At 45.9% G+C, this 27,045-nt stretch overlaps 1 protein-coding gene across 1 annotated transcript in view; it reads left to right on the top strand.

Moving 5' to 3' along the window:
• Window positions 1–27,045, top strand: part of GUCY2F (guanylate cyclase 2F, retinal) — a 428,460-nt gene that overhangs the window by 199,314 nt on the left and 202,101 nt on the right. Inside the window, exon 5 of the mRNA XM_069211537.1 lies at window positions 6,623–6,707. Within this exon, the coding sequence (XP_069067638.1) occupies window positions 6,623–6,707 (85 nt within the window). The remainder of the gene's footprint in view (window positions 1–6,622; window positions 6,708–27,045) is intronic.

Here is a 27,045-nt window from a genome sequence, read left to right on the forward strand (position 1 = left end):
CTGCATCCAGGAGGCTATTTTTAAAAGGTACCTCCCCTTTATGTATGTCTTAAAACCATGAACCCAAAAGGGAACCAGCAAGGACACTCAGGTCACACCCCCATGGGCATAATTGGACCTTACTGTGGCCTTTTATAAGGCATATCAGCACCTTTTGATCCCACACCTCATGGCGCAGTATGAGGAAATGGCCGGAGATGCAGAAAAGCTGCCCTCCGTGAGAAAAGCACTAATAGTCACTTTACTTAAGACAGGCGAGCCCCCTCAGCAATGCTCCTCTTATAGGCCACTCTCTGATTAATAGGGACACAAAGATCTATACTACGATCCTAGTGAACAGGTTTTCCTGGTTACAGGTTGGTTATATACATTTATGCAGATGACACTTTGCTTTACATTAGGGATCTGTCCCACAACCTTACTCTGGTGCTGTGGGAAGTTGTGAGATTTGGCGGCCTGTCTGGATTGAAAATTAACTGGAGCACGTCTATTGTATTCCCCCTAACTCCAGCCATGGTGCAGGTGACACTAGAGTTCCCCCTTAGGGGGGAATTGGATTCTGTACGTTCCTTACCCCTTGTCTTATCAACTATTCTTGTCCCCGGGGCGCTGACACAGTGAGTTCGACTCTTTGAACACCACCGCACACGCTCAGCGTAGCCTTACGACTAAACAGGCTCTCCCTCTTTTATACTCTCCCCACATAAAATTAGAATGGTGTGCATGGTTCTCCTTGAGCGGAGACATAGAAGTGATATTGGCATTGCAGAAAATGGGGGTTGAATCGATGGGGGATTTATTTCGGAAAGGGGTGTCAAGAACCTGGAAATCGCTTACGGAGCAGATGGAGTCACCTTTGCCACTTTCACGCTTCCAGTACTATAGAGTGAGGCATACACTTTACATTAGCGATCTGCCCCACAACCTTACTCTGGTGCTGCGGGAAGTTGTGAGATTTGGCAGCCTGTCTGGATTGAAAATTAACTGGAGCAAGTCTATTGTATTCCCCCTAACTCCAGCCATAGTGCAGGTGCCACTGGAGTTCCCCCTTAGGTGGGAATTGGATTCTGTATGTTACTTGGGGATGCAGTTCCATTCTGATCCCGTGGTTGTTTTGGCAGACAATTATGGGAGAACAATACAGAGACTAACAGAAGATGTGGAGCGGTGGATCAAGCCTCCACTCTCACTAGTGGGTGCATTGCTATTATTAAAATGGTGGTGCTCCTGAGGTTTCTGTTCCTTTTCAAGAACATCCCCATACTACTCCCCTAGCATGTATTTTCCACAATTTGGTCACTCTTTATTAGGTTGACATGGGGGAGGGGGGACAACCAAGAGTACAGTGGAATGTGCTGACACTCCTGTATGCTATGTGGAATCTTAATGTCTCTGAACTGGAGACTTACTTTAGGGCAGCCCACACTATGTTTGCTCATGCGTTGATCCATGGTCCAGTTGGCTTACCGCAAATGCATATACAGCGTGACATGTCGGCACCTTTCCTCTTGTCTTATCAAATATCCTTGTCCCCGGGGCGCTGACACAGTGAGTTCGACTCTTTGAACACCACCACACACGCTCAACGTAGCCTTATGACTAAACAGGCTCTCCCTCTTTTATACTCACCCCACATAAAATTAGAATGGTGTGCATGGTTCTCCTTGAGCGGAGACAGGGAAGCGATTTTGGCATTGCAGAAAATGGGGGTTGAATTGATGGGGGATTTATTTCGGAAAGTGGTGTCAAGAACCTGGAAATCGCTTACGGAGCAGATGGAGTCACCTTTGCCACTTTCACGCTTCCAGTACTATAGAGTGAGGCATACACTCCGCAACCTTTTAGGTGATGGGTTGCAAGAGCCACCAGATATGCAAGTGCTCACTTTGATTATGGAGGAGACCTTGTGTAACAAATTGGTATCCAGATTGTACGCTTGTGCTCAGGATGCGCGTAGGCCAGGCCTAATGAAGGCCTGGTTGGAGTGGCAAAGAGAGATTGATATAGTGCTTACAGATGCACAATGGTAGTATTAATGTTCTGCGGCTCGCTCCATTTCCCTTAATGGATGGCACAGATTAAACCACTTTAAATACATAAACTGGACATACCTAGCACCTAGCAGGTTACACAAATAGGGGGAAGGCGGGCTTGCTACATATGGCATGGAATTGTCCTGCTATACAATGTTTTTTGGCACGTGTGTTCAAAGAGTTAAATTAAATCACTGTCTGCTTTGTCTCTAATGGCTCTACTTGGTTACAATAGAGGGATGGATGGGAAGGTCAGGAGGTTGGTGAGGATGGGCCTTCTTGCTAAGCGCAGAGTAGCTATAAGATGGGATCATGGCCCGTTGCCCACCTTAAAGGAATGACATGCTGATATGATACACTGCAACACTCAAACAGATGCATATAAGACCTGATTCCACCACAGAATTGCCCACGTAACTATTGGAGTCCATATCAAACTTACTTGATTGGCAAGGAAACAGGTGAGCCAGAGGGTATTGGTTATTATGGCTGTGCATGGCACTTGTGAATAGACAATTTTCTTTAATGCATTAGACAATGCTGCATGTCACAGATGCGTCTAGCAGTGTCTTGTACACGTTGGCCTGTAGATGACTGCGGGGAATATGAATGGTTAAGCACCAGCCCATATTTATACATTGGTTACTATTGGTGTGACGTCAAATTGTGAGTACTCTGGATAATGACATGTTGCAATACCACTGACCTGGTCAGTGAACTGCTCTGCCTCTCGTGGCTCCACCTTGCAAATAGAGCCCTGGCTCCCCTGAACTCCTGACCCCTGTCAGGAGCTCGAGGCCCTCCTCCACCCGCAGGCTTCTTCCTGCGCCTCATTCCTGGTGTCTAGTGGGAGAGCTCTGCTTTCCTGCTAGGCTGCCTCGCTCCTCCTTTTCTCCACTCCTCTCTCCATGCGCTCTGTGTGTTTCTGCCCCCCCGTGCTCATATTGACGTTCGCTCTCCTGTTTGCCCTTGGACTTGTTTCCACTTTTTCCTTTTTGCTCCTTTCTGCACTTTTTTTGCCTTTCCCTCCACTCACTCTCACACTCCCGCCTCTTTCTCTCTCCCCCACCGCTCCTGCCCCTGAGGCCCCGCCTCCCTCTGCTTCCTCAGGTTGCTCTCCTGCCTCTGCTGCCCCCATGGCCCACCCCCTTTTTCCATGCCGTTTTCGCCCCCGCTTCCGCCTCCCAGCTGTCCTCTACTCCCCCCTCCCTACGTAATGGCGACCGCAAGCCCGTTTGCACCTGACCGCGCCTGGATAGCGCCCAGTGCCAATACCCCTCTCTCTCGTCCTCCCCACCGTGGCCACGCATGTGTTTGTTATGATGCCGCTACCTTCTGTGCCCTCAACACTGCCTGCTCTCCCGCCTGCCTTCAAGTCTCTCCGCAGACTATACACAGACCCTTCTCCTGCCGGAACTGCACCTTCACCAGCCTTCACGCCAACGACCCACCCAGCAAGGCAGGACGCAACCATCTCAGATGTATCCTTCTCAACACCCGCTCTGTCCACAAACATGCAGTAGAACTATGGAACCTTATCGACTCAGCTTCCCCAGACGTTGTCTCCTGACCGAGACCTGGATGAACCCCTCCTCAGCGCCTGACATTGCCATAGCCATCCCGGACGGCTACAAGATCTCCGCAGGGACTGCTCCAACAAACTAGAAGGAGGCATCGCCATCGTCCACAAGAACACCGTCAGGATCACGACCAGTACCGAAAACACCCTCAGCACCGCCGAACACCTGCACTTCCAGATCCACACCACCTTCCGAGAGACCCTTGTCTACAGGCCACCTGACCCCAGACAACAGTTCAGAGACTCCGTCACCGGCACCATCAGCAAGCACGCTCTCGCATCCACTGACTACATACTCCTTGGGGACTCAAACTTCCACCTCGAGAACACCAATGACAACAACACCACCACCCTGCTTGACAACCTCTCCAACCTCGGCCTCAAGCAGCTCATCACGACACCGACCCACTCCCCAGAACACGCACTCGACCCTATCTTCTCTGCCAGCAAACACGTCTCCTTCAGCCACTCCACCGAACTCCACTGGACAGATCACCGCTGCATCCACTTCTCCTTCAAGAAACACACAACACACCATCACCCACAACAGATTCCCCACCGCAGATGTCACCAAAGACCAAATAATCACTACCGTCCTCCAGAGCCCACCCACCAACACCACCAACACTGACACAGCTGCCCACAACTTCAGGCAATGGATCGACACCTGTGCCAACAACCTCGCCAGATCAAAAATCCCTCCAACAGACGCACCCACAGAAAGGCCTTCTGGTTTACCGCCTACCTCCACGAATCCAAGCAGACATGCCGAAGACTCGAAAAGAAGAGTCGCCAAGATCAGACACTGGACAACCACACAGCCTTCAAAAACGCCATCCGCAGACACCTTCAACTCATCCATACTGCCAAGAGAACTGCCTTCAAAGTACGCATCAACAACAATGCACACAGCCACAAGGAGCTCTTCAACATTGTGAAGAAACTCTCCAACCCCAGCTCCCACGCCAGTGACATCCCCCCATCACAAGACCTCTGTGACTCCCTACCTCCTACTTCCACTGCAAGCTCACATACATCCATGACAGCTTCAGCACTCAGCCCCCCACGGCAACCACCAACACCACAGACCCACCACCGACCAGCCTCTGCTCTCCTGGACGTTGGTCAACGACAATGACACCATCAAAATCATGAACAACATCCACTCCGGCTCACCATCCGACCCCTGCCCTCACCACATCCTCAACAAAGCAAGCTTCATCATCGCACCCCAACTCCGGAAGATCATCAACAGCTCCTTCGAGTCCGCCACCTTCCCAGAGAGCTGGAAACACGCCAAGATCAATGCTCTCCTCAAAAAACCCAAGGCGGACCCAAAGGACCTCAAGAACATCCGGCCTATCTCCCTGCTCCCCTTCCTGGCAAAAGTCATTGAGAAGGCTGTCAAGAGACAACTGACCCGCTTCCTCAAGGAAAACAGCGCTCTGGACCCTTCCCAATCTGGATTCCACAGCAACCACAGCATCGAAACTGCCCACATCGCCGCCACCGACGACATCAGACCCATACCGGACAATAGCGAAACCGCAGCCCTCATCCTCCTGGACCTCTCAGCCGCTTTTGACAGCGTCTGCCACCACACCCTATGCACATGCCTCAGCAATGCAGAACTCCGCGACAGAGCCCTGGACTGGGTCACCTCCTTTCTCGCCGGCAGAACTCATAGAGTCCGCCTCCACCCTTTCTGCTCTGAAGCCACCAGAATCATCTGCGGTGTACCCCAGGGCTCATCCCTCAGCCCAACCCTCTTCAACATCTACATGGCTCCGCTCGCTAACATCGCACAATCGCACAACCTCAACATCATCTCATACGCTGATGACACCCTGCTGATCCTCTCCCTTAACAAGGACTCCACTAAAACCAACCTCCATGAAGAAATGAAGGCCATCGCCGAATGGATGAAGAACAGCTGCATCAAACTCAATTCCGACAAGATGGAGATCCTCATCCTCGCCTCCACCCTCTCTGCATGGGATGACTCCTGGTGGCCTGCCTATCTTGGATCCACCACAACTCTCACTAACCACGCACACAACCTAGCATTCATCCTGGACTCCTCACTGTCCATAACCCAGCAAGTCAACATCATCTCCGCCTCCTGCTTCAACACCCTCCGCATGCTCTGAAAGATCTACTAATAGATCCCCACGGAAACCAGAAGAACAGTCACCCAAGCCCTCGTAAGCTTCAAACTGGACTACGGCAATGCCCTCTACGCAGGAACCATGGGCAAACTCCAGAAAAGGCTGCAACTCATCCAGAACGCCTCCGCACGCCTCATCCTGGACCTCCCCTGTCACTGCCACATCACAGGCCACCTGAGAGACCTGCACTGGCTCCAGCAAGAGAATCACCTTCAAACTCCTCACCCACGCTCACAAAGCACTGCACAACACCGGACCAGAATACCTCAACAGATGGCTGTCCTTCTACACCCCGACACAACAGCTCTGCTCCGCCGACCTCGCAACCATCCCACGCATCTGCAGAACTACAACCGGCCGCAGATCTTTTTTGCACCTCGCCGCCAAGACATGGAACACTCTTCCCACCCACCTGCTGTTTGAGCAGTAGCAGCGCCCCAGCGCCTACCCCCCCCCCACCCATCTCAGCGCCTTCAGACCCTCACGGGTGAGTAGTGCGCTTTACAAATTCCCTGATTGATTGATTGAATCGCCACATGCTATAATTGTTGTATACTACTGAAAAATATAAATACAAATTTAAAAAAATTAAAAGAACATAAAGCCAATAATTGCGGCAATGTGTTTTAGTTTTAGGAAATAAAGAAGAAATTGTCATATTGTTTTTTTAATTATTTGAGGTGAGTTGTCTAGTGCAGTGCGGTACAAAATGCATGCATACATATCCAGAATATATGTACAGTAGAGTGTTCAGTATAAACGATTTCATTAATATTTGTATCCAATTGTGTATTTGGATATTATGAATGATTTCTCAAGCGTTTCCTCTTTCTTTCACGTAGGTATTGATCCGGCTTTTGCATTGATGGGCTCGCTATGCATGCTTTTCGCCATTGGTTCATTTAATGGACTTGTGTATGTTATAAGGTACAATTTTTTATTTATTATTGAACTGTATTGAAAATGATTAATTGTATTCATGTAAGATTTTTATGACAGAAGTACTCCCATACTAACTCTTGACGTAGGAGGAAGAATAGTCCAAAGTAATCTAAGTACTTGAGTAAGCTTTCCCGAATGCCTGGTTTTTCGATGTTTAATGAGAAAAGACAGTTTTCAAGCGTAAATCTGTGAGATGACTGTACCACTGAGAAGGACCTATCACCATAAATGCCCTGGCCATCAGGGTAGTACTTAAAAATATTGCATCATATATTTATCTAAGAGCTGTGCATTAGTTTCTATCGGGTCCACCCCCCATACAAATGAGGTAACGCCTTCTGAAGATAGCGCAGATGCTACACAAGGGGTTGCACAGGTGTCTGCTGCCCCTTCTGTAATACCATAGTATCACGGGAGCGCAAACAGCAGGCACACACGCCTGGGTAACTATCTATAGTAGGGCCTCTGGTAACAATAGCACAAACTGTAGCCAGAATCCCCGAGAAATGACCAAACAAATCTAAAATTAAATTAACGCTGAGAGCACAAAACAATAACATTCGCAAATTAGAAACAGCAAAGACAATTTAATAGGCAAAAAGACCCAACAATGATCAAAATCGGATAAGTGGAACTGGAAGTATGATTTTGTAAAATTTTATAGCAAAAAGCACCAAGAAAACTCTGCCTGTTGAAGGCTACAATTTGCACAACATAGGTGTGATTTCAGGACAACCATGACGGAACTGGGGTCCGGTTGTATGATGGAACCATGCCGGAACAAAGCATGCCGTAACAACGTGGTCAGAACCACGACCGCGTCCTTTCCATGCATGCCTTTACAACCAATTTCGTTGTAAAGGCATGCTTAGTAAAGGCATGTGTGGAAACGCATGCGAAACGACATGCGTAATTCTGTCATGCTACCCCCGACCCGGCCTGAGGCCCAAAACTACCCCCACCCCTAATACCTAAACTACCCCGACCCCCCACCCGCCATGAGCCCTAAAAAAAAAAACTATCCTTACTCCCATCCCCGCCCCTATAAACTTAAGTACCCTGACTCCCCATCCACCGTGAACCCCAAAATAAACTACCCTGACCACCCACCCCTACCCAATAAAACTGAACTTACCTGACACCCCCAACCGAACTGAGTCCTATTAAAAAAACTAATCTGCCCCACCCACCCCTAAAAAGTAAACTACCCTGACCCCCATCCGCTCGGAGCCCTAAAAGAAACTACCCCAACCCCCACCCCTAAAAAGTAAATTAACCCAACACCCCCACCCGCCCGAGCCCTACAACTTTCCCCCCTAATAAGTAAACTACCCGACCCCCCATCCACCCTAAACCCTAAAAAAAAAAAACTACCCTGACCCCGCCTAAAAGCTAATGTACCCCGACTCCCCAACCCACCCTAAGTCCTAAATCCACCCCCACTGCTAATAACTACCCACCAACCTTGCCCCAACCCCACTTACCTCACAACATCGTATTCCGGTCCTTCCTCCTCTTCTCTCCTCCTGCCCGTCCTTAAACCTTCTCCCCCCACTTAAAAATAAACTACCCCACCCCAACCCTAAACCCTAAATAAAAATATACCCAAACCTGCACTCCCACAACAACAAAAAAGTAGCCCTACCCCGCACCCCAAGCCCTACCCCGCACCCTAAGCCCTTAAAAATACCTAAACCTCCACCCCTTAAAAAAAAAGTAGCCCCCCACTCCCCACACACCCTCCACCCACCCCAGTCTCTTAATCCACCCACCACCCCTGCCCCAGCCCCACTTACCTCGCTGCATCCTCCTCGTCCTCTACCAAACAAAGCATGGCTTTTTCTGTGCCTTAACCACGCATATGGTTAGTTCAGCACATGCATGGTTTAGGCACAGAAAAGCCATGTGTTGTTCAGGCAAGCGTGGTTATGATTGCGTGGGAAATGTCCTCGTCCTTAAGGACGCATTGTTAAGGACGTTTCTCACTGGGGGCCAGTTAGCCAAGTAAGCCACACTGGTCAAAGCTTACTTTGAGACTTAGAGGATTTTTCAGTTTGCTAAGTCCACTAGAAGGGTAAGACAGGAATCTGAAGTCTGTGAACATCCCTCAAAGTCAGATGCATTGTTGTTGAGCTCCTGGATTTCTATGGACACTTTGCCACTGAGGTTTTACCTTCAGGCTCAAAGGAAGAGGCTGGAGCTGGGCAGGTCTCCATGAGCCCCAATAGCTTTATTTGGAGGGCCTGCTGAAGCCTTTTTTCATGAAAAGCAAAAGCTCCGAGCAGTACTAACCTGAATTTCTTGCCCAACGAGGATGCACCTTCCACCAGAAACCTCAGTTTCTTGTACTGGTCCTCCGTAGGTGGAAACAATTACCGGATCACCAAAGTTCTTGCCGCTGAGAAAGTTCTTCCTGGTCACTCTTACACCACTTAGGGCATGCTTTTAGACACCAGTCCTCTCTACAACCAGAGTTCTCTGAGGGTCCATCCAAACTGGTCAGCTGGACCGTCCTTAAACAAGGGGACTCTTCTGCCAAACAGTTGTACCTTGGAAGGCATTTCCAGTCCCTGAGTGCCAGCAGGAGCCAGCAGACCGCAGATCTTCTTTCTTTTGGTCTCAGGTAGCAGAAAGTACACTTTTATAAGGTTAGTTTTGCATTAATGTTAAAAGTCTACGTTCACCATTGAATTACACGTGTAATGAGCAGTGGAAGAACATTAATTGAAAGTTTGAATATTATCCCTGAACAGGTTAGATAAAAGTGATTCATATCCATAACTAGGTTTGCTCATGTAAATGTATCTTTACCTATGCAATGACAAACAGGTTTTTGCAACTGTTCTCTGTGGGAATATACTTTTTATGAACATCTAGCGGGTCCCCCTTTTGTATATTAAGCACCTGTGGGATACTTCAGGGGTGATCTAATACACAAAATTTTTTTTTATTAAACATGACGGAACACTTTTTCCTGCCAGGTGGATTTCTGGAATTCAGTGTTTTTAATCTGCAGCCTCGCCAAACTACAATGGTGCTGTCTGCCTCTAAACCCTTTTGTCATGTATTTCTGTGGTGTAACTATACAATGAAGATCACAATTAACAACAGCATTCAACTTCCATGCTACTGTTGCAACATCTGTTTCGATTTCCATGACCTTAGTGAAATGGTAAATAAACCAATTGGGTGTAGCCAATTTAAAAGTACAGTTTTAGGGACAGAGCACTGAATAGAATGGCTGTGTAACAGTGTATAGAGCCATTTCACTAGCAAAATTAAATGAGGTCCAAAAAAGGTGAATAATCCAGGAGACCATAAAGAAAGTCAAATTTGTTACAGAAGACAGAGAAAACCTTTCACAGTCATCACTACAAGTTGGCTATTATCTTGGCACTATGTAATAAAGGATTACCTCTAATATTGTGGTATTTACATTTATAGCAGAATATTTTCATATGTTTGAGCCTTTTCTATGCAGAAATAGAGGTTTAAATGATCAAATTATTGCATATTGTCAGACTCAAGTGAGCATTAATCTGGACATCAGAATGTTGTTGTGGGAACGACAAGGAAGAACCAGTCTCCTTCCACATTGACAGTGCAAAACATGTCTAAGAGTATGTTTGGTTCTGACAATGAATAGGGGGTACTGGACATAGGCACACAAGAGGCGTTTGTAGTCACAAAGCTTGTTGCGACAGATCGAGGTTCTCTTGTATTTTCTTCAGCCTTTCATGAGTCACAGCTTTTTTATACCAAACAGAACAAGACTATTGTTACTCTCTTCTTTTTATACATCATCGATTTTGTCACTTACCTGCATTTTGCATGAATGATAACTTTCTACAGGAGATGAGAGATACACATGAAGTACCTTAGTAAATGAAGCAATATTGTAAACATTCAATATATTAATGGCACATAACCTTTCTCTTATTTGAGCCAAAGGAATCGTCATGAAAAGTATCTAATACATATATCCTGTAGCAGTTGTAAGTGCTGCATAACTTGAGGTACTGATCACAAGATTTACATATGATCTACTATATAACGTAGTGGAGGCCCAAGAGACAGTTGTTACAGTACAGCTTTGATGGCATGATTGTTTGGAAATGCAAGAGACTGTGCAGGGATCCAACAGACGTTCCACAATCCAAACAAGTAAAATATAACTCTTCCTAGCTATTACTAACCTGAGGCCTCTGAAGACTGAACTGGAAAAGGTCAAAACATTTCAAGGATGCAAGAAAATTGCTTGAGGTGACACTAGAAGAAACTTCAAGAAGCACTGCAAAGAGAAAACATCTGGGAAGATGTCATCATCTGCCTTAAAGATAATCTCAACTAAGGAGCCAGAAACACAGGGGTAGAAATGAGCCAAAACAGTGAACCCAGATGAAAAGCAGAACTGAAGCAAAGGCTTTTCTTGTCAACAGGGAGGAAAGCCAAGCACTTCAACACCTGGCTACACCACTAGTATGGCATTTGTTGAATGTGGGATCCTTGAATCCTGAAGTGGATCATTTTAATCCCTAGATTCTTCAATTCTGCTGTAGTTCTCGAATCCCAAGATTCTCGAATCTTACAGTAGATCCTCAGATCCTGCTAGCCTTCCACTCTGTTGGGGCATATGGTCACTGCCTTTGGAGTGCCCACCTCGTGACAGGATTGGATGTACTGGTGATTGAGGGGAGGGGGGCTATCAACTGGGCAGCACACATGTTACAGCCACAATCCTGGGTGGTTTAAATCTTGTCAAGAAAATGGCCTCATCAATGGGAGGAATGGGCGGCCAATAATGCCCAGGACAGAGATGGCCGGGAGTTGGGATAGCACCTGTTACAAACCATGACACTCATGTACATGACAGAGTTCAGGATTACTCCCAAATTCTTGACATTATCAGATTTTTTATCTTGTAATAAAGTACCTGGAAAAGTGGATTTTATTGAATGTGCTGTGTGTAGATATGTCAGACATTCAGGGTCTCATTTAGAGTTAGCTGGTCATGGTATTCCACCTCAAATGTGGCAGAGTACCCTGTCTGCTAAACTGATGGTCCGCTTGCTGTTTTTATATTCAGGTGTGCAAGCATGTTTACACTAGCAGTACCACTGCTGGCTTAGTCATCAGAAACTTTACAGTAACCATCAAATTGACTTGGAGCCTAAGTATTTTAGACCATTTACCCTATATAGAGCGGACGTCAGATATACTTTGTTTACTGATCGGGACCTCCCGGGAAACCCTGGCAGCCACAAGCAGAAAAAAAATGTCTCCCACACCGTAGGAAAAACCTTCCATGGTGTCAGGATCTATAGCATTTTGAATTACATAAACAAACTCAGTTAAAGAGTTTGTTTTTGTAAAACACAAATGTTTGCTGAGGGGCCGTCAGAAAGAGCGCTGCTGCTCAACAAACTGTTAGTCCCTTCAGATGAGACAATCTCTAAATATAGCAGGCAGGATTCCGCTAGGATGTCAGAAGTCGTGGCACTACTACTGCCTTCCATGACCTCTGCTATACTGACAGACTGGGGGCTACCCGCCAAACTCTAAATGGGGCACTCAGTCATTTTCTGAATATACAACTTAAATAGGATCCAATTCACACCTTATTATAGACCACTCAATTTCAACTTAGGTGCATAGAAAACCATCTGCGTGGCTGATTCCCAAATCTTGATTCACAGACTTAGGAGCTACAGAAATTTACACCTGTAGATAAAACATCTTGCTGGGTGTAGCAGATTTTCTACAGTCAAAGGTTAAAGGGTAGGGCTGGGAGGAGGGACTGTGTACACTACAATATCTAAAGTCTAAAAAGGTGAGAAATTCCTGTGGTACTAAGAGTTTGGTGGCTAGAGTACTCAATGGTTTACAAAGGTGACAGAATAGCCTGTCTGCCAAACTCTAAATCAGGCCCTTAGTATTGCACCACCAGGTTTATGTGGATGGAGTAAAAGTGACCTAATCTGTGTAAACCTTCCTCCAACGGCCCTAGAGTACGGGTCCTCAGAGTAAAGCTATCCTATGGTTTCTCTTCTTTACAGTGGGCTGGCAGGTGGCTTTTCTTTTACTGCCCATCATCACATGAATAGTTCTTGGGGGTGAAGACCAGTAAAACTATAAAAATGACCCCAACATCATGGTAGAAAACTCCCATAGTTTTTTCATTTTCCAACAACAAGCCTGAATATTTAACACATGTGTGTACGTATGAATATATCTGCATGTGCTCATGTGTGCCGTGAGTAGGTGTGTGCCTGTGTATGTGCTTGTGAATGGTGGGTGTATGTGTGCTGTTGTGAATGAGTGAATCAGTGCATATGTGCATGGGTATGAGTATGCGTGTGTGCATGAGGAAGAGAGTGTGCATGTGTGTGTCTGCCCTGCCACTGCTGCACGTTTCAGCCTGCAACTGATATCAATATCACTAGGAGTAATTTTACTGTCCAAGACATTCAACACATTGAATCATAAAAATGTAGATTTTCCTAGTTTTAATGACGGAAAGTCTTAATTTTATTAAAGACACGGAGGCAAATATTATGCGTTCTTTTCTTGCTTTAATAAAACAGCAGTAAGTGAAGAAACTACAAATCCCATGGGCGTAGAGAAAACCAGCCAATGGGAAACAATTTGTAGTCCACAAACAGTAACCAATGAACATTAGTGAATGGTATTATGACGTAACTGGACTGCGAACAGCCCTCTTTTCTTGCGCTTAACACTCAGCTGGTACGAAATAAAGGAAAAATAGAAGCCAAAATGAGAACAGCCATAATAAAAGATAACAACTCGGAGCAGAAGTTCATAAGTCCAGGAAACTGATGATGGAGAGAAGCACACTGGTGGTCCGCCAGACAGAGAAGAGGATAAGGTGATATGGAAGATGTTGATGGAGCATCCACACCATGGCTTGAAGGTTTAGGTAGCAGGTTGAACAGACAATGTTGACACTAAAGGGGGTGGGAGAAATGAAACAGACAATAGTTACTATAACCAGGGTGGGATAATACTCGCCTCCGTGTCTTTAATAAAATTAAGACTTTCCGTCATTAAAACTAGGAAAATCTACATTTTATGACAAGACCGGAGGCTCCTATTATGCGAGTTTAAAGCAAATTAATGACATTCGAAGAAACATTATCTACTGGTTTACAATAAAATACTCTAAAAACATTGTCATTAGACCAATCTGCAGATTTAAGAATGTCCTCAAGACGAGAACCCGTCCAAAAGGCTTTGGAAGCCATAGCACCTCTGGAAGAGTGAGCTCCAAAAGTGGAGATGTCAATCCCAGCCAAGGACATGATCCACTTAACCCAGCGGGCCAAAGTAGCCGAAGACACAGGCTTGTAAGGTTTCCTGAAAGAAATAAGCAATTGATGGGTTGAGGACGTTCTTAGATAAGCAGTCATGAGTTCATAAGCTTTTAAACATTGTGCAACACATAATTTAGGACAATCCGGAAAGTATGGGTAAAAAACTGACTGTAAATTTGTTTTTGTTCTTCGAGACACAGTAAATAACACACCGGAAGGAGTAAACTGTCTTGCGGAAATATCTAGAGCTTTGACATCAGAAAGACGTTTAATAGAAATAAGGCACAACAACATAGTGAGTTTGGCCGACAACATCTTCAAAGACAGGGAAGAATTGTCGGGCCATGAGAGGAAAAAATTCACAACTACATTAACATCCCATAACAATCTGTATTTAGGTAACGGAGGATTGGCAAACTTTACTCCCTTTAAAAGACGACAGATAAGCGGGTGTTCACACACCGGTTTTCCGTTGACAAACTGGTGATTAGAAGAAATGGCTGACCTGTACACAGTTATAGTACGATATGCTTTGCCCTTGCTAGCCTCAGCAGCAAGGAAATTCACTATAAAAGTGACATCTGCTGAAAGGGAATCAATGTGTTTTCCCAGACACCAGCTATGCCATAAAGCCCAGGCTGACATATAAGCTTTTGTTGTTCCAGGAGCCCAGGACTGTCTGATGTATTCAGAAGCTTGTGACGAAATGAGAGGGAAATGTTGGGAATTCCCAAAATTTTCCATGCTGAAAGAGACAGACTGTTGTCGAGAATGAGGCTGTCCGGACGTTGCAGAGGATCCAAGAGAAGGTCTGTTAAAGAAGGAATGAGAAAAGGAAAATCTATGGCTAATTCCAGAAGAGTAGGGATCCAAATCTGGGATTGCCAGAAAGGGGTAATGAGAATTAAAGTGGCTTGCTGACGGCGGACCTGAGCTAGCACCCTGCTGATCATAACAAAGGGGGGAAAAGCGTGTGAAAGGAATTTGGACCAATCTTGAAGGAATGCATCGGAGGCCAGGGCCAAAGGATCCGGACGCCAGCTAAAGAATTGAGGGAGTTGTGAGTTGAGACGAGATGCGAACAAGTCGATCGTCATGGGCCCCCATTTGTTCTGAAGAAAATGGAAGATCATGAGATGGAGCTTCCGATCGCTTGAGTCGTGGAGATGATGAGAGTGCCAATCAGCAACGGGGTTGAGAGTTCCCGGAAGGTACTCTGCATGAACCGAAATTTGGTTTGTAAGGCAAAACTCCCAAAAGCTCTTTGCTAATTCTGCTAGGGGTTTGGATCTTGTACCTCCGAGATGGTTTATGTAACGGACCGCCGAAATATTGGCCATCCTGAGAAGGATAGCACAACAGACCTTGTTTTTTGCGAGGCTTCTGATTGCAAAGGAGCCTGCAAGCATCTCTAAACAATTGATATGCAATTTGGACTCCTCTAACGACCATGAACCTCCAGTCGAGATTGTGCCACATCGGGCCCACCAGCCGGTTCGGCTTGCATCTGACTCTAATACAAGATCTGGGGCTGATGGAAAGATAGTTCTCCCGTTCCAGGCGTCTAAATGGTCTGTCCACCATTTTAATTCTGTACGGGAATCGTAATCCAGAGGAATAACGTCTGCATAAGAAAGCCCTTTGCGTAAATGTTGAATCTTTAGACGCTGCAGTGCCCGGTAATGCAAGGGACCTGGAAATATGGCCTGAATGGAAAAGGAAAGAAGACCGACGACGTGAGCGAGGGTTCTTAGGGAAATGGACGAATGACGTAATACTTGAAGAATCTCTGACTTTATAGATTTTATTTTTGCAGAATGGAGAAGAAGACTGGCCGAAACTGAATTTATTAGAAAACCTAAGAATTCTATACTTTGGGTAAGAAGAAGAAGAGATTTCTCCTTGTTGATAATGAATCCCAAGTCCGATAGGAGAGTACAGGTTAGATTGAGGTGCGTTGTGAGTAATTGTGGCGATTGACTCATGAGGAGAATATCGTCTAGATAGATGAGGAGTCTTACGCCCTGAGCTCTGAGGTGTGCCACCACTGGCTTCATGAGTTTGGTGAAACACCATGGCGCTGAGGAAAGACCGAAAGGTAGAGATGTAAAGTGGAAGAATTGATCGAGCCATTGGAATTGGAGAAACTTCCTGTGTTCTGGATGTATCGGAACGACCAAGTAGGCGTGCTGCAAATCCAAACAAACCATCCAATTGTTCTGCAATAGGGAATCCCTGAGATGAAGGATGGTTTCCATCTTGAAGTGGCGGTAAACCACAAACTGGTTGAAAAATTTGAGATTGATAACAGGTCGCATCTTCTTGTTCTTCTTTTGAACCAAGAAAATGGAGCTGGTGAAACCTGCAGGGTCCGGGTGAGTAAGAGCAATAGCCTGCTTCTGGAGAAGGGACTGAACTTCAGAAGAAATAAGAGCGGACATGTCTGTAGAGAAACAAGGAAGAGGAGGGGCGATGGTTTGTACTGGGATTGAATAGAATTCTATCATATAACCCTGAACATTGCTTAGAACCCAAGGATCTGAGGTGATTAATAACCAATTTGGGAGAAAATGACGAAGACGACCGCCCACGGAGACATGAGAAAGAAAAAGATTTACCTGTTTGGTTGGTATTTCTGGTATTTTTGAAGCCTCTGGAGCGGAACCCTCTGGTCCTTTGCAGATAAAACTGAGGTCTGAATTCTTGGTATCCTGTGTTGTAATTGCCACGGGAGCCTTGATTGTAGTAGGAGCGGCCGGCAAAGCGGCTCCTGCCTTTGCCGGCCCTGACAAAAACCAGCTGATGAAATACCTTCTTTAAAGACTGTTGAGCCTTATCCAACGAGGTAAAAGTGGCTACGTATTTGCCTATCTCTTTAATAAAATTGTCACCAAATAAAAAACCCTCTGTTTTTGCCTGGGGTTGGAGAGTGGCCAGGTGTACAAGTTTGGGATCTAGTTTAAGAAGAATGCCTTTGCGCCTTTCCTGAGAAATAGCCAAATTAGCGTTTCTCAGAAGGCAAACCGACCTCTGGACCCATAAGGACAGTTCTTCTGGATCAATAAAAGACCCATCAATCCTGGCGGATTCAGCCATGTCAAAAATCCAGGTGAGAGGACCAATGATATCCAATAATTGGCATGAGGACCAGGCTTTATCGATTCCTTTTCTAGGATCTTTGTCTAATTTGGTGAAGAAAGTTAAAATGGGTTGGTCGATAATAGGGGTAGTGGAAGACTTGTTCCCCAGAGAGGGACGAGGACACTCTGATCCAAGCTTGGCCCCTGTTTGTTTGTCCAGTGAACTTAATAATTTGTCTGACACATATTCCCCCACATGAGCTGCTGGATACCATTCAGTCGAATTGGGGTGTAAAATAAAGGAGGGATCAAACATAGGCACACCTACACAATCTAGAAGTGGATTTGAGGTGCCTGCATCAGAGGAAGAGAGTTTAGACTTCTTAGAAATGGGCGAGGAGCAAACATCATCATGGTCAGATGGATCAACATCTGAATCTGCATCAGGTACATCGTCATCAGTGTCAGGTATAGAGGAAAATATTAAGGGAGACATGACATGTTTAGTTTTGGCCTTGCGTTTTTGAGCTGTACCTTCTGAAATTTTATTCTCCTTACTCAGAGCCTTTTGAGGAACCGCGTCCTCTGCCATGGGTGAGGAAACCTCACAAATCTTAAGCGCCGATTTTTGTAAACTTTTTGACTTGGGGGAAGGGCGCTGTCTGCAATCCCCTGCAGACTGGGAAGATAAAGACTTGTTGAGCATCTTTAAAACAGAAGATTATAGATTTTTTGATAATTAATTAATAGAAGTATTGACAGCTTGTTGTACTGAATTTTGAATAAACATATTTATGTCTTGTTTAATAGCAGACACTTCCTCCTGGTCAACCTGAAGAGAAGTGGAACTGCCAGACTCCATATTTGTTATGCAGTACTGAAGGACCAAGAAATGAAACAAAACCAGTCAAACTAGGTGCTAAAGAGTTAATGTGCAAAGGAGGGGGAGTGAAAAGTCTAGTAAGCCCCGCCCCGGGGTGTGTAACTGAGCCGTCTTACAAACAGGCGACTGAAGGCAGAGGAGCACGTCAGGAGGAGGAGAACAGCCTGAAGGTAAAGCACTGGGGACGCGCTAAAACAGCTTGAGGGAAACACCAGGAGTCAGGAAACACCTCTCTCCTCAAGCGCGAGCCGAAATAACAGCTGAACGCCTGAGGAGCGGGTGAAACCGCTCCTGGAATGCAGCGCGTGCGAGGAAGCACGCGCAACAGTAAAAGTAATAAAATCAATAAAATAAATGTGCGGCAACTTGCCGGCTGGGCAGAAAAGTAAAAGTAACACGAAATTCGCACAGCGCGTGTACGCGCACCAGAAACCATAAATTCAAGACAGCATTTACCATATAAAATACACATAACACAGAGTAATGAAGAAAAAATTACTTAACTGGCTGTGAGCAGCAAGAAAAGAGGGCTGTTCGCAGTCCAGTTACGTCATAATACTATTCACTAATGTTCATTGGTTACTGTTTGTGGACTACAAATTGTTTCCCATTGGCTGGTTTTCTCTACGCCCATGGGATTTGTAGTTTCTTCACTTGCTGCTGTTTTATTAAAGCAAGAAAAGAACGCATAATAGGAGCCTCCGGTCTTGTCATAAAATCCAAATTGTCTGGGAGTGTTCTACAGTCCGAGTAACCCTGACATAACTGCCACTTTGAGAACAGTGTCTGGGATGGGAGCATGAATGTGCCTGAAAGTGAAACAACAGTTCATGCCAAAGATTTGTTGTGTAAACTACCACTCTGGCATACTTTTATAAGATTTACTTTCCCCCATACAGGTGACATAGGTGAACTTTGGTTCAAGGCACCAGTGCTATATGTGAAATGCAGGTTTTTGTAGCCCTGCAGAACCCCACCCAATAAAATGTTTTAATCAAAAATATTTATTGAGTTTAAATAGAATACAAAGTTAATAGTAGCTGTAAGGAATGAAAATGGAAGACATTGCATTGGAAATATGTGAACAATAACTAACATCAACATACTTGAACAGTGAAATTGTCAAATAACTAAAAAACTGAAAACAAAAAAGGGCTACAATAAGAAGTATTAAACAAAACAGTATGTGTCTTATAATGAGTTACAGGTGGTAATATATGAGTCAAGAGTATGCCACATACTAGATATAACTATAGCACAGTCTTTATGCGTAGATGATATTGAGGAATGTCCATGTCTAAGGAAAATAATCCTCTCCCACAAGGCATTAACTGATAATAGTTTAGCATCCTTCCAGTTTGAAGTAATCGATTTAACAGCAGTAGAAAGAAGGACTTCAAAAAGCTGGCAATCAGCAGGAGTGTTGTAGTTGGACTCTTGCTCTAGACAAGACTGCTGGTTTAAGGATGACATCACTTTTGTTTGTAGGGTACTAGGTCAATCCTACAATAAGTCGAAACTGTCATCCCAACCATCCCGGCTTACGAGCAGTACCTCACCAAAAACCCAAACAATAAAAGGTGATTTGTGGCATGGACTCAAGAGTGCGACATCTCAGGGGAGTCATGGTTAAACGTAGATTCACCTTTTCTCACATGAGCAACAAGTCTCAGTCACACACATGAAATTAAAGAGATGCATTGAAGTTTTCAATAGGTTTTATTAACAAGACTGCAATCTACTATAAAGTGCATGGGCTGCAATGATTAGGATAATGAACAATGCAAGAACCAGAATTATAAAAATGAGAGTCATGACTACAAAGACCCCCAACATCTTGCAATAACATGTAATATGAAATAGAAGTGAAATGGGCCCTAATGCCCTAACATAATGGACCTAATCTTTAACCTAAAGAGAGCTAGGTGCGCTGAACCTACTCTGCCAGTATCATGTCCATGAGAAGAGCACCCCAACCATTGATACCTTGGAATTAGGTCTCTAGATCAGACTCCGTGGGGACACGAAGGCTGGGTCTGCATCAAGGAGGATTGTAGCATAGATAACGTTGATAGCATCTGGTAAGAATCCCTCTGATAATCTTGTCTGTGTGAGATGTATTTATACAGACCTTGTAGGACCCCTGACCCAGGTATGTTCCCAAACAATATATAGGAAGGCATGCTTCAGGCGTATCTCATTTATCTTTGATGCTGATAGTGACGCCTTTACAGAGTGGCACTGATAACGTGAAACTAATACATCTTCCTAGCTATAAACATGGCAGTCATCTTGGAATAAATGATCAAATAAATGTACTAAAACAGAGCAAGCTAACTAAGTTAAAAGTCACTAGGTGACGGGGGCACAGGCCTGAAAGCCAAAGGCTAAGCTAAACTTCTGATTCCCATTAAAACTAAATAGGATCCACTACAGGAGATAATACAGTTTTAAAAGCATAAGATTTGTAGATTAGTACAGGGAATGATAAAGGGAGCTGGTTATTAAAAAGCTAGATAATAATATTCCAAACACCAATCAAAAACAATAGGACAACCATACAGTGTATGTCATAAATTTCCTGAAGTAGTTTTACAATGCCAACAATATGGTGTATCCAACAATTGTACTTGGAACAACCTAACTGGGGATCAAAAGCATTGGTATAAAAGATTTACACAGGTTGTGTAAGAGTAGTCGGGAGATAACTAGCAATATTAGATGACCACATAGATTTCCATTGTACTGTCGATGATTACATATTTAGGTCTTGTAAGGAAATGGCTCCCTGTTGCAATTACCCCCCACTTTTTGCCTGATACTGATGCTGACTTGACTGAGAAGTGTGCTGGGACCCTGCTAACCAGGCCCCAGCACCAGTGTTCTTTCACCTAAAATGTACCATTGTCTCCACATTTGGCACAACCCTGGCACCCAGGTAAGTCCCTTGTAACTGGTACCCCTGGTACCAAGGGACCTGATGCCAGGGAAGGTCTCTAAGGGCTGCAGCATGTCTTATGCCACACTAGGGACCCCTCACTCAGCACAGACACACTGCTTGCCAGCTTGTGTGTGCTGGTAGGGAGAAAATGACTAAGTCGACATGGCACTCCCCTCAGGGTGCAATGCCAACCTCACACTGCCTGTGGCATAGGTAAGTCACCCCTCTAGCAGTCCTTACAGCCCTAAGGCAGGGTGCACTATACCACAGGTGAGGGCATAGGTGCACGAGCACTATGTCCCTACAGTGTCTAGGCAAAACCTTAGACATTGTAAGTGCAGGGTAGCCATAAGAGTATATGGTCTGGGAGTCTGTCAAAAACGAACTCCACAGCTCCATAATGGCTACACTGAATACTGGGAAGTTTGGTATCAAACTTCTCAGAATAATAAACCCACACTGATGCCAGTGTTGGATTTATTAAAAAATGCACACAGAGGGCATCTTAGAGATGGCCCCTGTATTTTACCCAATTGTTCAGTGCAGGACTGACTGGTCTGTGCCAGCCTGCTGCTGGGAGACGAGTTTCTGACCCCATGTGGTGAGGGCCTTTGTGCTCTCTGAGGACAGAAACAAAAGCCTGCTCTGGGTGGAGGTGCTTCACACCTCCCCCCTGCAGGAACTGTAACACCTAGCAGTGAGCCTTAAAGGCTCAGGCTTCGTGTTACAATGCCCCAGGGCACTCCAGCTAGTGGAGATGCCCGCCCCCTGGACACAGCCCCCACTTTTGGCAGCAAGTCCAGGGGAGATAATGAGAAAAACAAGGAGGAGTCACCCACCAGTCAGGACAGCTCCTAAGGTGTCCTGAGCTGAGGTGACCCCTGACGTTAGAAATCCTCCATCTTGATTTTGGAGGATTCCCCCAATAGGAATAGGGATGTGCCCCCCTCCCCTCAGGGAGGAGGCACAAAGAGGGTGTAGCCACCCTCAAGGACAGTAGCCATTGGCCCAGACCTAAATTTAGGGGCTCCCAGAACCTAGGAAACTAGATTCCTGCAACCTGAAGACAAAGAAGGACTGCTGACCTGAAGCCCTGCAGAGAAGACGGAGACACCAACTGCTTTGGCCCCAGCCCTACCGACCTGTCTCCCCACTTCAAGAAAAACTGCACCAGCGACGCGTCCCTCAGGGTCCAGCGACCTCTGAAGCCTCAGAGGACTACCCTGCATCTAAAAGGACCAAGAACTCCCGAGGACAGCGGCTCTGCTCCAAAGAAGAAACAACTTTACAACAAAGAAACAAACTTTAAAGGACTACACGTTTCCCGCCGGAAGCGTGAGACTTCCCACTCTGCTCCCGACGCTCCCGGCTCGACCTGCGGAGCAACAACACTACAGGGAGGACTCTCCGGCAGCTGCGACCCTGTGAGTAGCCAGAGTTGACCCCCCCTGGGCCCCCCCAGTGACGCCTGCAGAGGGAATCCAGAGGCTCCCCCTGACCGTGACTGCCTGCTTCTAAGAACCTGACGCCTGGTAAAGACACTGCATCCGCAGCCCCCAGGACCTGAAGGATCCGACCTCTAGTGCAGGAGCGACCCCCAGGTGGCCCTCTCCCTTGTCCATGTGGTGGCTACCCCGAGGAGCCCCCCCCTTGCCTGCCTGCTTCACTGAAGAGACCCCTGGGTCTCCCATTGAACTCCATTACAAACCTGACGCCTGTTTGCACTCTGCACCCGGCCGCCCCCGTGCCGCTGAGGGTGTACTTTTTGTGCTGACTTGTGTCCCCCCTGGTGCCCTACAAAACCCCCCTGGTCTGCCCTCCGAAGTCGCGGGTACCTACCCGCTGGCAGACTGGAACCGGGGCACCCCCTTCTCCATTGAAGCCTATGTGTTTTGGGCACCACTTTGACCTCTGCACCTGACCGGCCCTGAGCTGCTGGTGTGGTAACTATGGGGTTGCCCTGATCCCCCAACGGTGGGCTACCTTGGACCCAACTTTGAACCCTGTAGGTGGTTTACTTACCTGCAAAACTAACAAACACTTGCCTCCCCCAGGAACTGTTTAAATTTGCACTGTCTAGTTTTCAAATAGCTTATTGCCATTTTGTTTTCCAAAACTGTACATGCTATTTTGCTGATTCAAAGTTCCTATGATACCTAAGTGAAATACCTTTCATTTGAAGTATTGATTGTAAATCTTGAACCTGTGGTTCTTAAAATAAACTAAGAAAATATATTTTTCTATACAAAAACCTATTGGCCTGGAATTGTCTTTGAGTGTGTGTTCCTCATTTATTGCCTGTGTGTATGTACAACAAATGCTTAACACTACCCTCTGATAAGCCTACTGCTCGACCACACTACCACAAAATAGAGCATTAGAATTATCTCTTTTTGCCACTATCTTACCTCTAAGAGGAACCCTTGGACTCTTTGCATGCTATTTCTTACTTTGAAATAGTGCATACAGAGCCAACTTCCTACAGGTCTGAAGACCATTTTTTAGCTAAAACCGTAAAAGGGGAAGCATTAGCAGTGATTTTATTGTACGCCTTAGAAGCTATGTGTCCTGACTCGCTAACAAGGCTGAGACAAAACTCCATATTATATATTTTAGCAGAAGGTAGCAAATGAGAATTGGTATTGATGATGGTATTACATAATAATTCATATTTAGGAAAGTCAGATTGGGGAAGGTAGTACTTAGGGATTAGCTCATCAAATGAATAAAACACATTTCCTTGGAAAAATGCCACCATTAATCCAGCAACTCCAGGAAGTAATATGTTTATTAAGTTTGTGGGTGGAGTTAAACCAAATTGAAAGTTTGTTTGATTATTTGATATTAATAGCACATTTTTCATCAGAAGATTGGAGGGCAAGTTTAGAGGTGGCAAGAATGGGTGAGATTTTACCAGTCTTGGTGTTGGCCATTCCCAAAATGACAGGTAGAAGAAATAGTTGTAAGAATTAATTTTCTAATAAAAGCCATTTGGGAGAGTTAAAAGGGTCAATATATGGAAACCTTAGTGATCTTTGAGCAATAAGAAAAGACACGTGATATTTTGTTAATCAGGTTAGCCACCAACCCCCTCTTTTTTGGAATTTGTAGAGTGTTAATGTTCATGCATGCCGGTTTATTGTTCCAGATAAACTTAGTAATTCATTTATATAGTTTGCTAAAGAAAATAAATAAAAGGTAGACATAATGGTAACATGGATACACTGTAAAGAAGTTGCAGGGTAATAATCATTTTAAGCACTTCAGTAAGTCCCCTCCAGTTTAGATGAAGGGCTGACTATTGGCTAATTTATATTTTGTGGTAGGCAGCATTTTAGAGCAGTTGATTTAAATTGCAGTTTTAATGGACTTACCAAAAATAATACCCAAATACTTTAGAGCCGACTGTGACCAAAAAATGTTTGTATTTGCTATCATTGTGGAATTGCTTAAAATATTCAATGGAAAAATCTTGTTTATTGATGTTTAAAGAATAGCCAGAGATATCAACATACTGCTGAATATTATTTAGAATAATAGGCAGGGAAGCAACAGGGTTATAAACATGTAACAGATCATCATCAGCATAAGCAGAAACATGTAACACAGTATTTTCTAAAACAATTCCATTAAATTGCTGATTGAACCATAAACAGCGTAAGAGAGGTTCAATGGCAAAAATAAATAAATGGGGGATAAAGAGCATTCTTGGTGAATACCTCTTTATAAATTGAATGGAGTAGAAAGGGTTCTGTTGTTATAAATGGAAGAGGAGGGGGCTGAGTACAGTGCTTTAACCATTTTCAAAAAATGGGGTCCAAAATTTAAAATTACCAGTGTTTTAAACAGAAATTGCCAATTCACCGTATCAAACACTTTTTCCACATCTAAGGCCAACAAACCCACTGGATATTTGAAGTCATTAGCAGAAGAAATAACGTGGCACAAAAGACAAATATTATGTGCAGCCGAACTACCTTTTATAAATCCTGTCTGATCTGGTTGTATAATTGATTTAACTAGGGGTGTGTAAGAGGGTTATCGGAATCCTGTACACTCCAATAAGCGGGGGGCCGATACCACATTGCCCCGGGGGCACCTTGGGGTGCAATCCGTCAGAGTTGGAAAGTCATGATGACTTTCAAAACCCATAAGGAGACGCGCGGGGAATGGTGACGCGCAAACTTACAAAATGAGTGAGAGACGCCGAGCAGGAGGTTCCGGAAGAGAAGGAGCCGACAGGAGCGACCATCAATGGGGATCGATAGAAGACCAGTGTGAGCCTATGCATTAAAAATGTGCTGCAGGGAGACGGTCGCGAGGGAAGAGTCGCAGAGGACGCCCAGACCCACTATGTCTCTGAAGGGACATGGTTTCACGAGGTACGTGCCAGTGTTGTGTAGCCATTTTAGTTATGCTCCATGCACGTTAGTTTAACACACTATGGCCCTCATTACAACATTGGCGATAAATGCCGCTTACCGCCATGCAGAAGACCACCAACACACCGCCGTGGAATTCCGCCACAGGTATTACGACCCACAGCTCGGAATCCGCCAAAATGTAGACACCCACACAAGTCAGCCACACCAAAGGTCATGATAAACTGGCGATACCAAATCCTCCACCGCCACGCCAACAGGCCCAATACAATATAAAGCACACACCCACATTACCCACAAACCCTTACTACCAAAAATTCTGACGAAGGCCAGAGAGACAGCACAGCAAAGACAACACCAGCATACAGAGGCACACAACACCATCACACATACACATCCACGCACAAAACACCACACACCCCTAAACATCACCCCACACATCACAACACACACCACCTCACACATCACCCACACCACCCCATAGCACCGCAAAGACACCCCAGGTTTTCTGAGGAGGAGCTCAGGGTCATGGTGGAGGAAATCATCCGGGCAGAGCCATAGCTATTCGGATCACAGGTGCAGCACACCACCATACCTAGGAAGATGGAGCTATGGCACAGAATCGTGGACAGGGTCAACGCAGTGGGACAGCACCCAAGAACACGGGATGACATCAGGAAGAGGTGGAACGACCTACGGGGGAAGGTGCGTTCCGTGGTCTCAAGACACCACATCACGGTTCAGAGGACTGGCGGCGGGCCCCCACCTCCTCCCCCACAACTAACAACATGGGAGGAGCAGGTCTTGGCTATACTGCATCCTGAGGGCCTCGCAGGAGTAGCAGGAGGAATGGACTCTGGTAAGTCAAATATTAACTATTACATCCCCCACTCTACCTGCATGCTATCACATACCCCCACCCTCACCCTCACCCCCATCACTCCAACTCCTCACAGATGTCCCACTATCACAAACCACACATCCCAACGCCAGGCCCTGCATGCAACAACAAAGCATGGACACCCATCACCAATGCTTGGCCACCACACATACCCACACAGACCCCTAAACAATTAGCACACAAGGTCCTACACAGGAATGGAAGCACTGGGGTACAGGGTCACCCGCCCTTTGCACACTATGGCACCCACAGATGCAATAATCATGCCTTTACACCCCTGCAGGACCCCTACCCAACGTCACCGGACAGGAGGTTCCAGACATGTCCACTCCACCCACAGAAGAGGCCCACAGTGATGACAGCAGCTCTGTCCAACTGGATCTAGATGACCAGCCCGGCCCATCTGGGACCTCGGGACAGCCGGTTCCCCTCACACTGGCACAGGCCACCACAGAGCCTCCCCCCTCAGGAAACACCAGCACAGCACCCACTCAGCGGGCCCATACCTCTGTCCCCAGAACACTTCAAGCAGCAGGGTGTCCACCACTACAGGAAACCCAGGCTAACCCACCACCCCAGCAACAGCAGGAACCTTGGGGCAGTGGTAGTGGGCACACAGTTCAGGGGACAGAGGCCCAGGAAAACAGGGGAACTGGGAGGGCTGCTGTGCGACAGGGGGAGGACTGGGCCAGGGAACCCACTCTCCACGAGGCCCTCTCCAACATCATGGGAGCCTAACATCATTCCCAGGAGACGATGGCAACGGTACTGGACAAGTTTCAGGAGACCCAGCGGCTGCAGGAGG

This window comes from Pleurodeles waltl, chromosome 2_1 (assembly GCF_031143425.1).
Source record: "Pleurodeles waltl isolate 20211129_DDA chromosome 2_1, aPleWal1.hap1.20221129, whole genome shotgun sequence".
Taxonomy (NCBI): Eukaryota; Metazoa; Chordata; class Amphibia; order Caudata; family Salamandridae; genus Pleurodeles; species Pleurodeles waltl.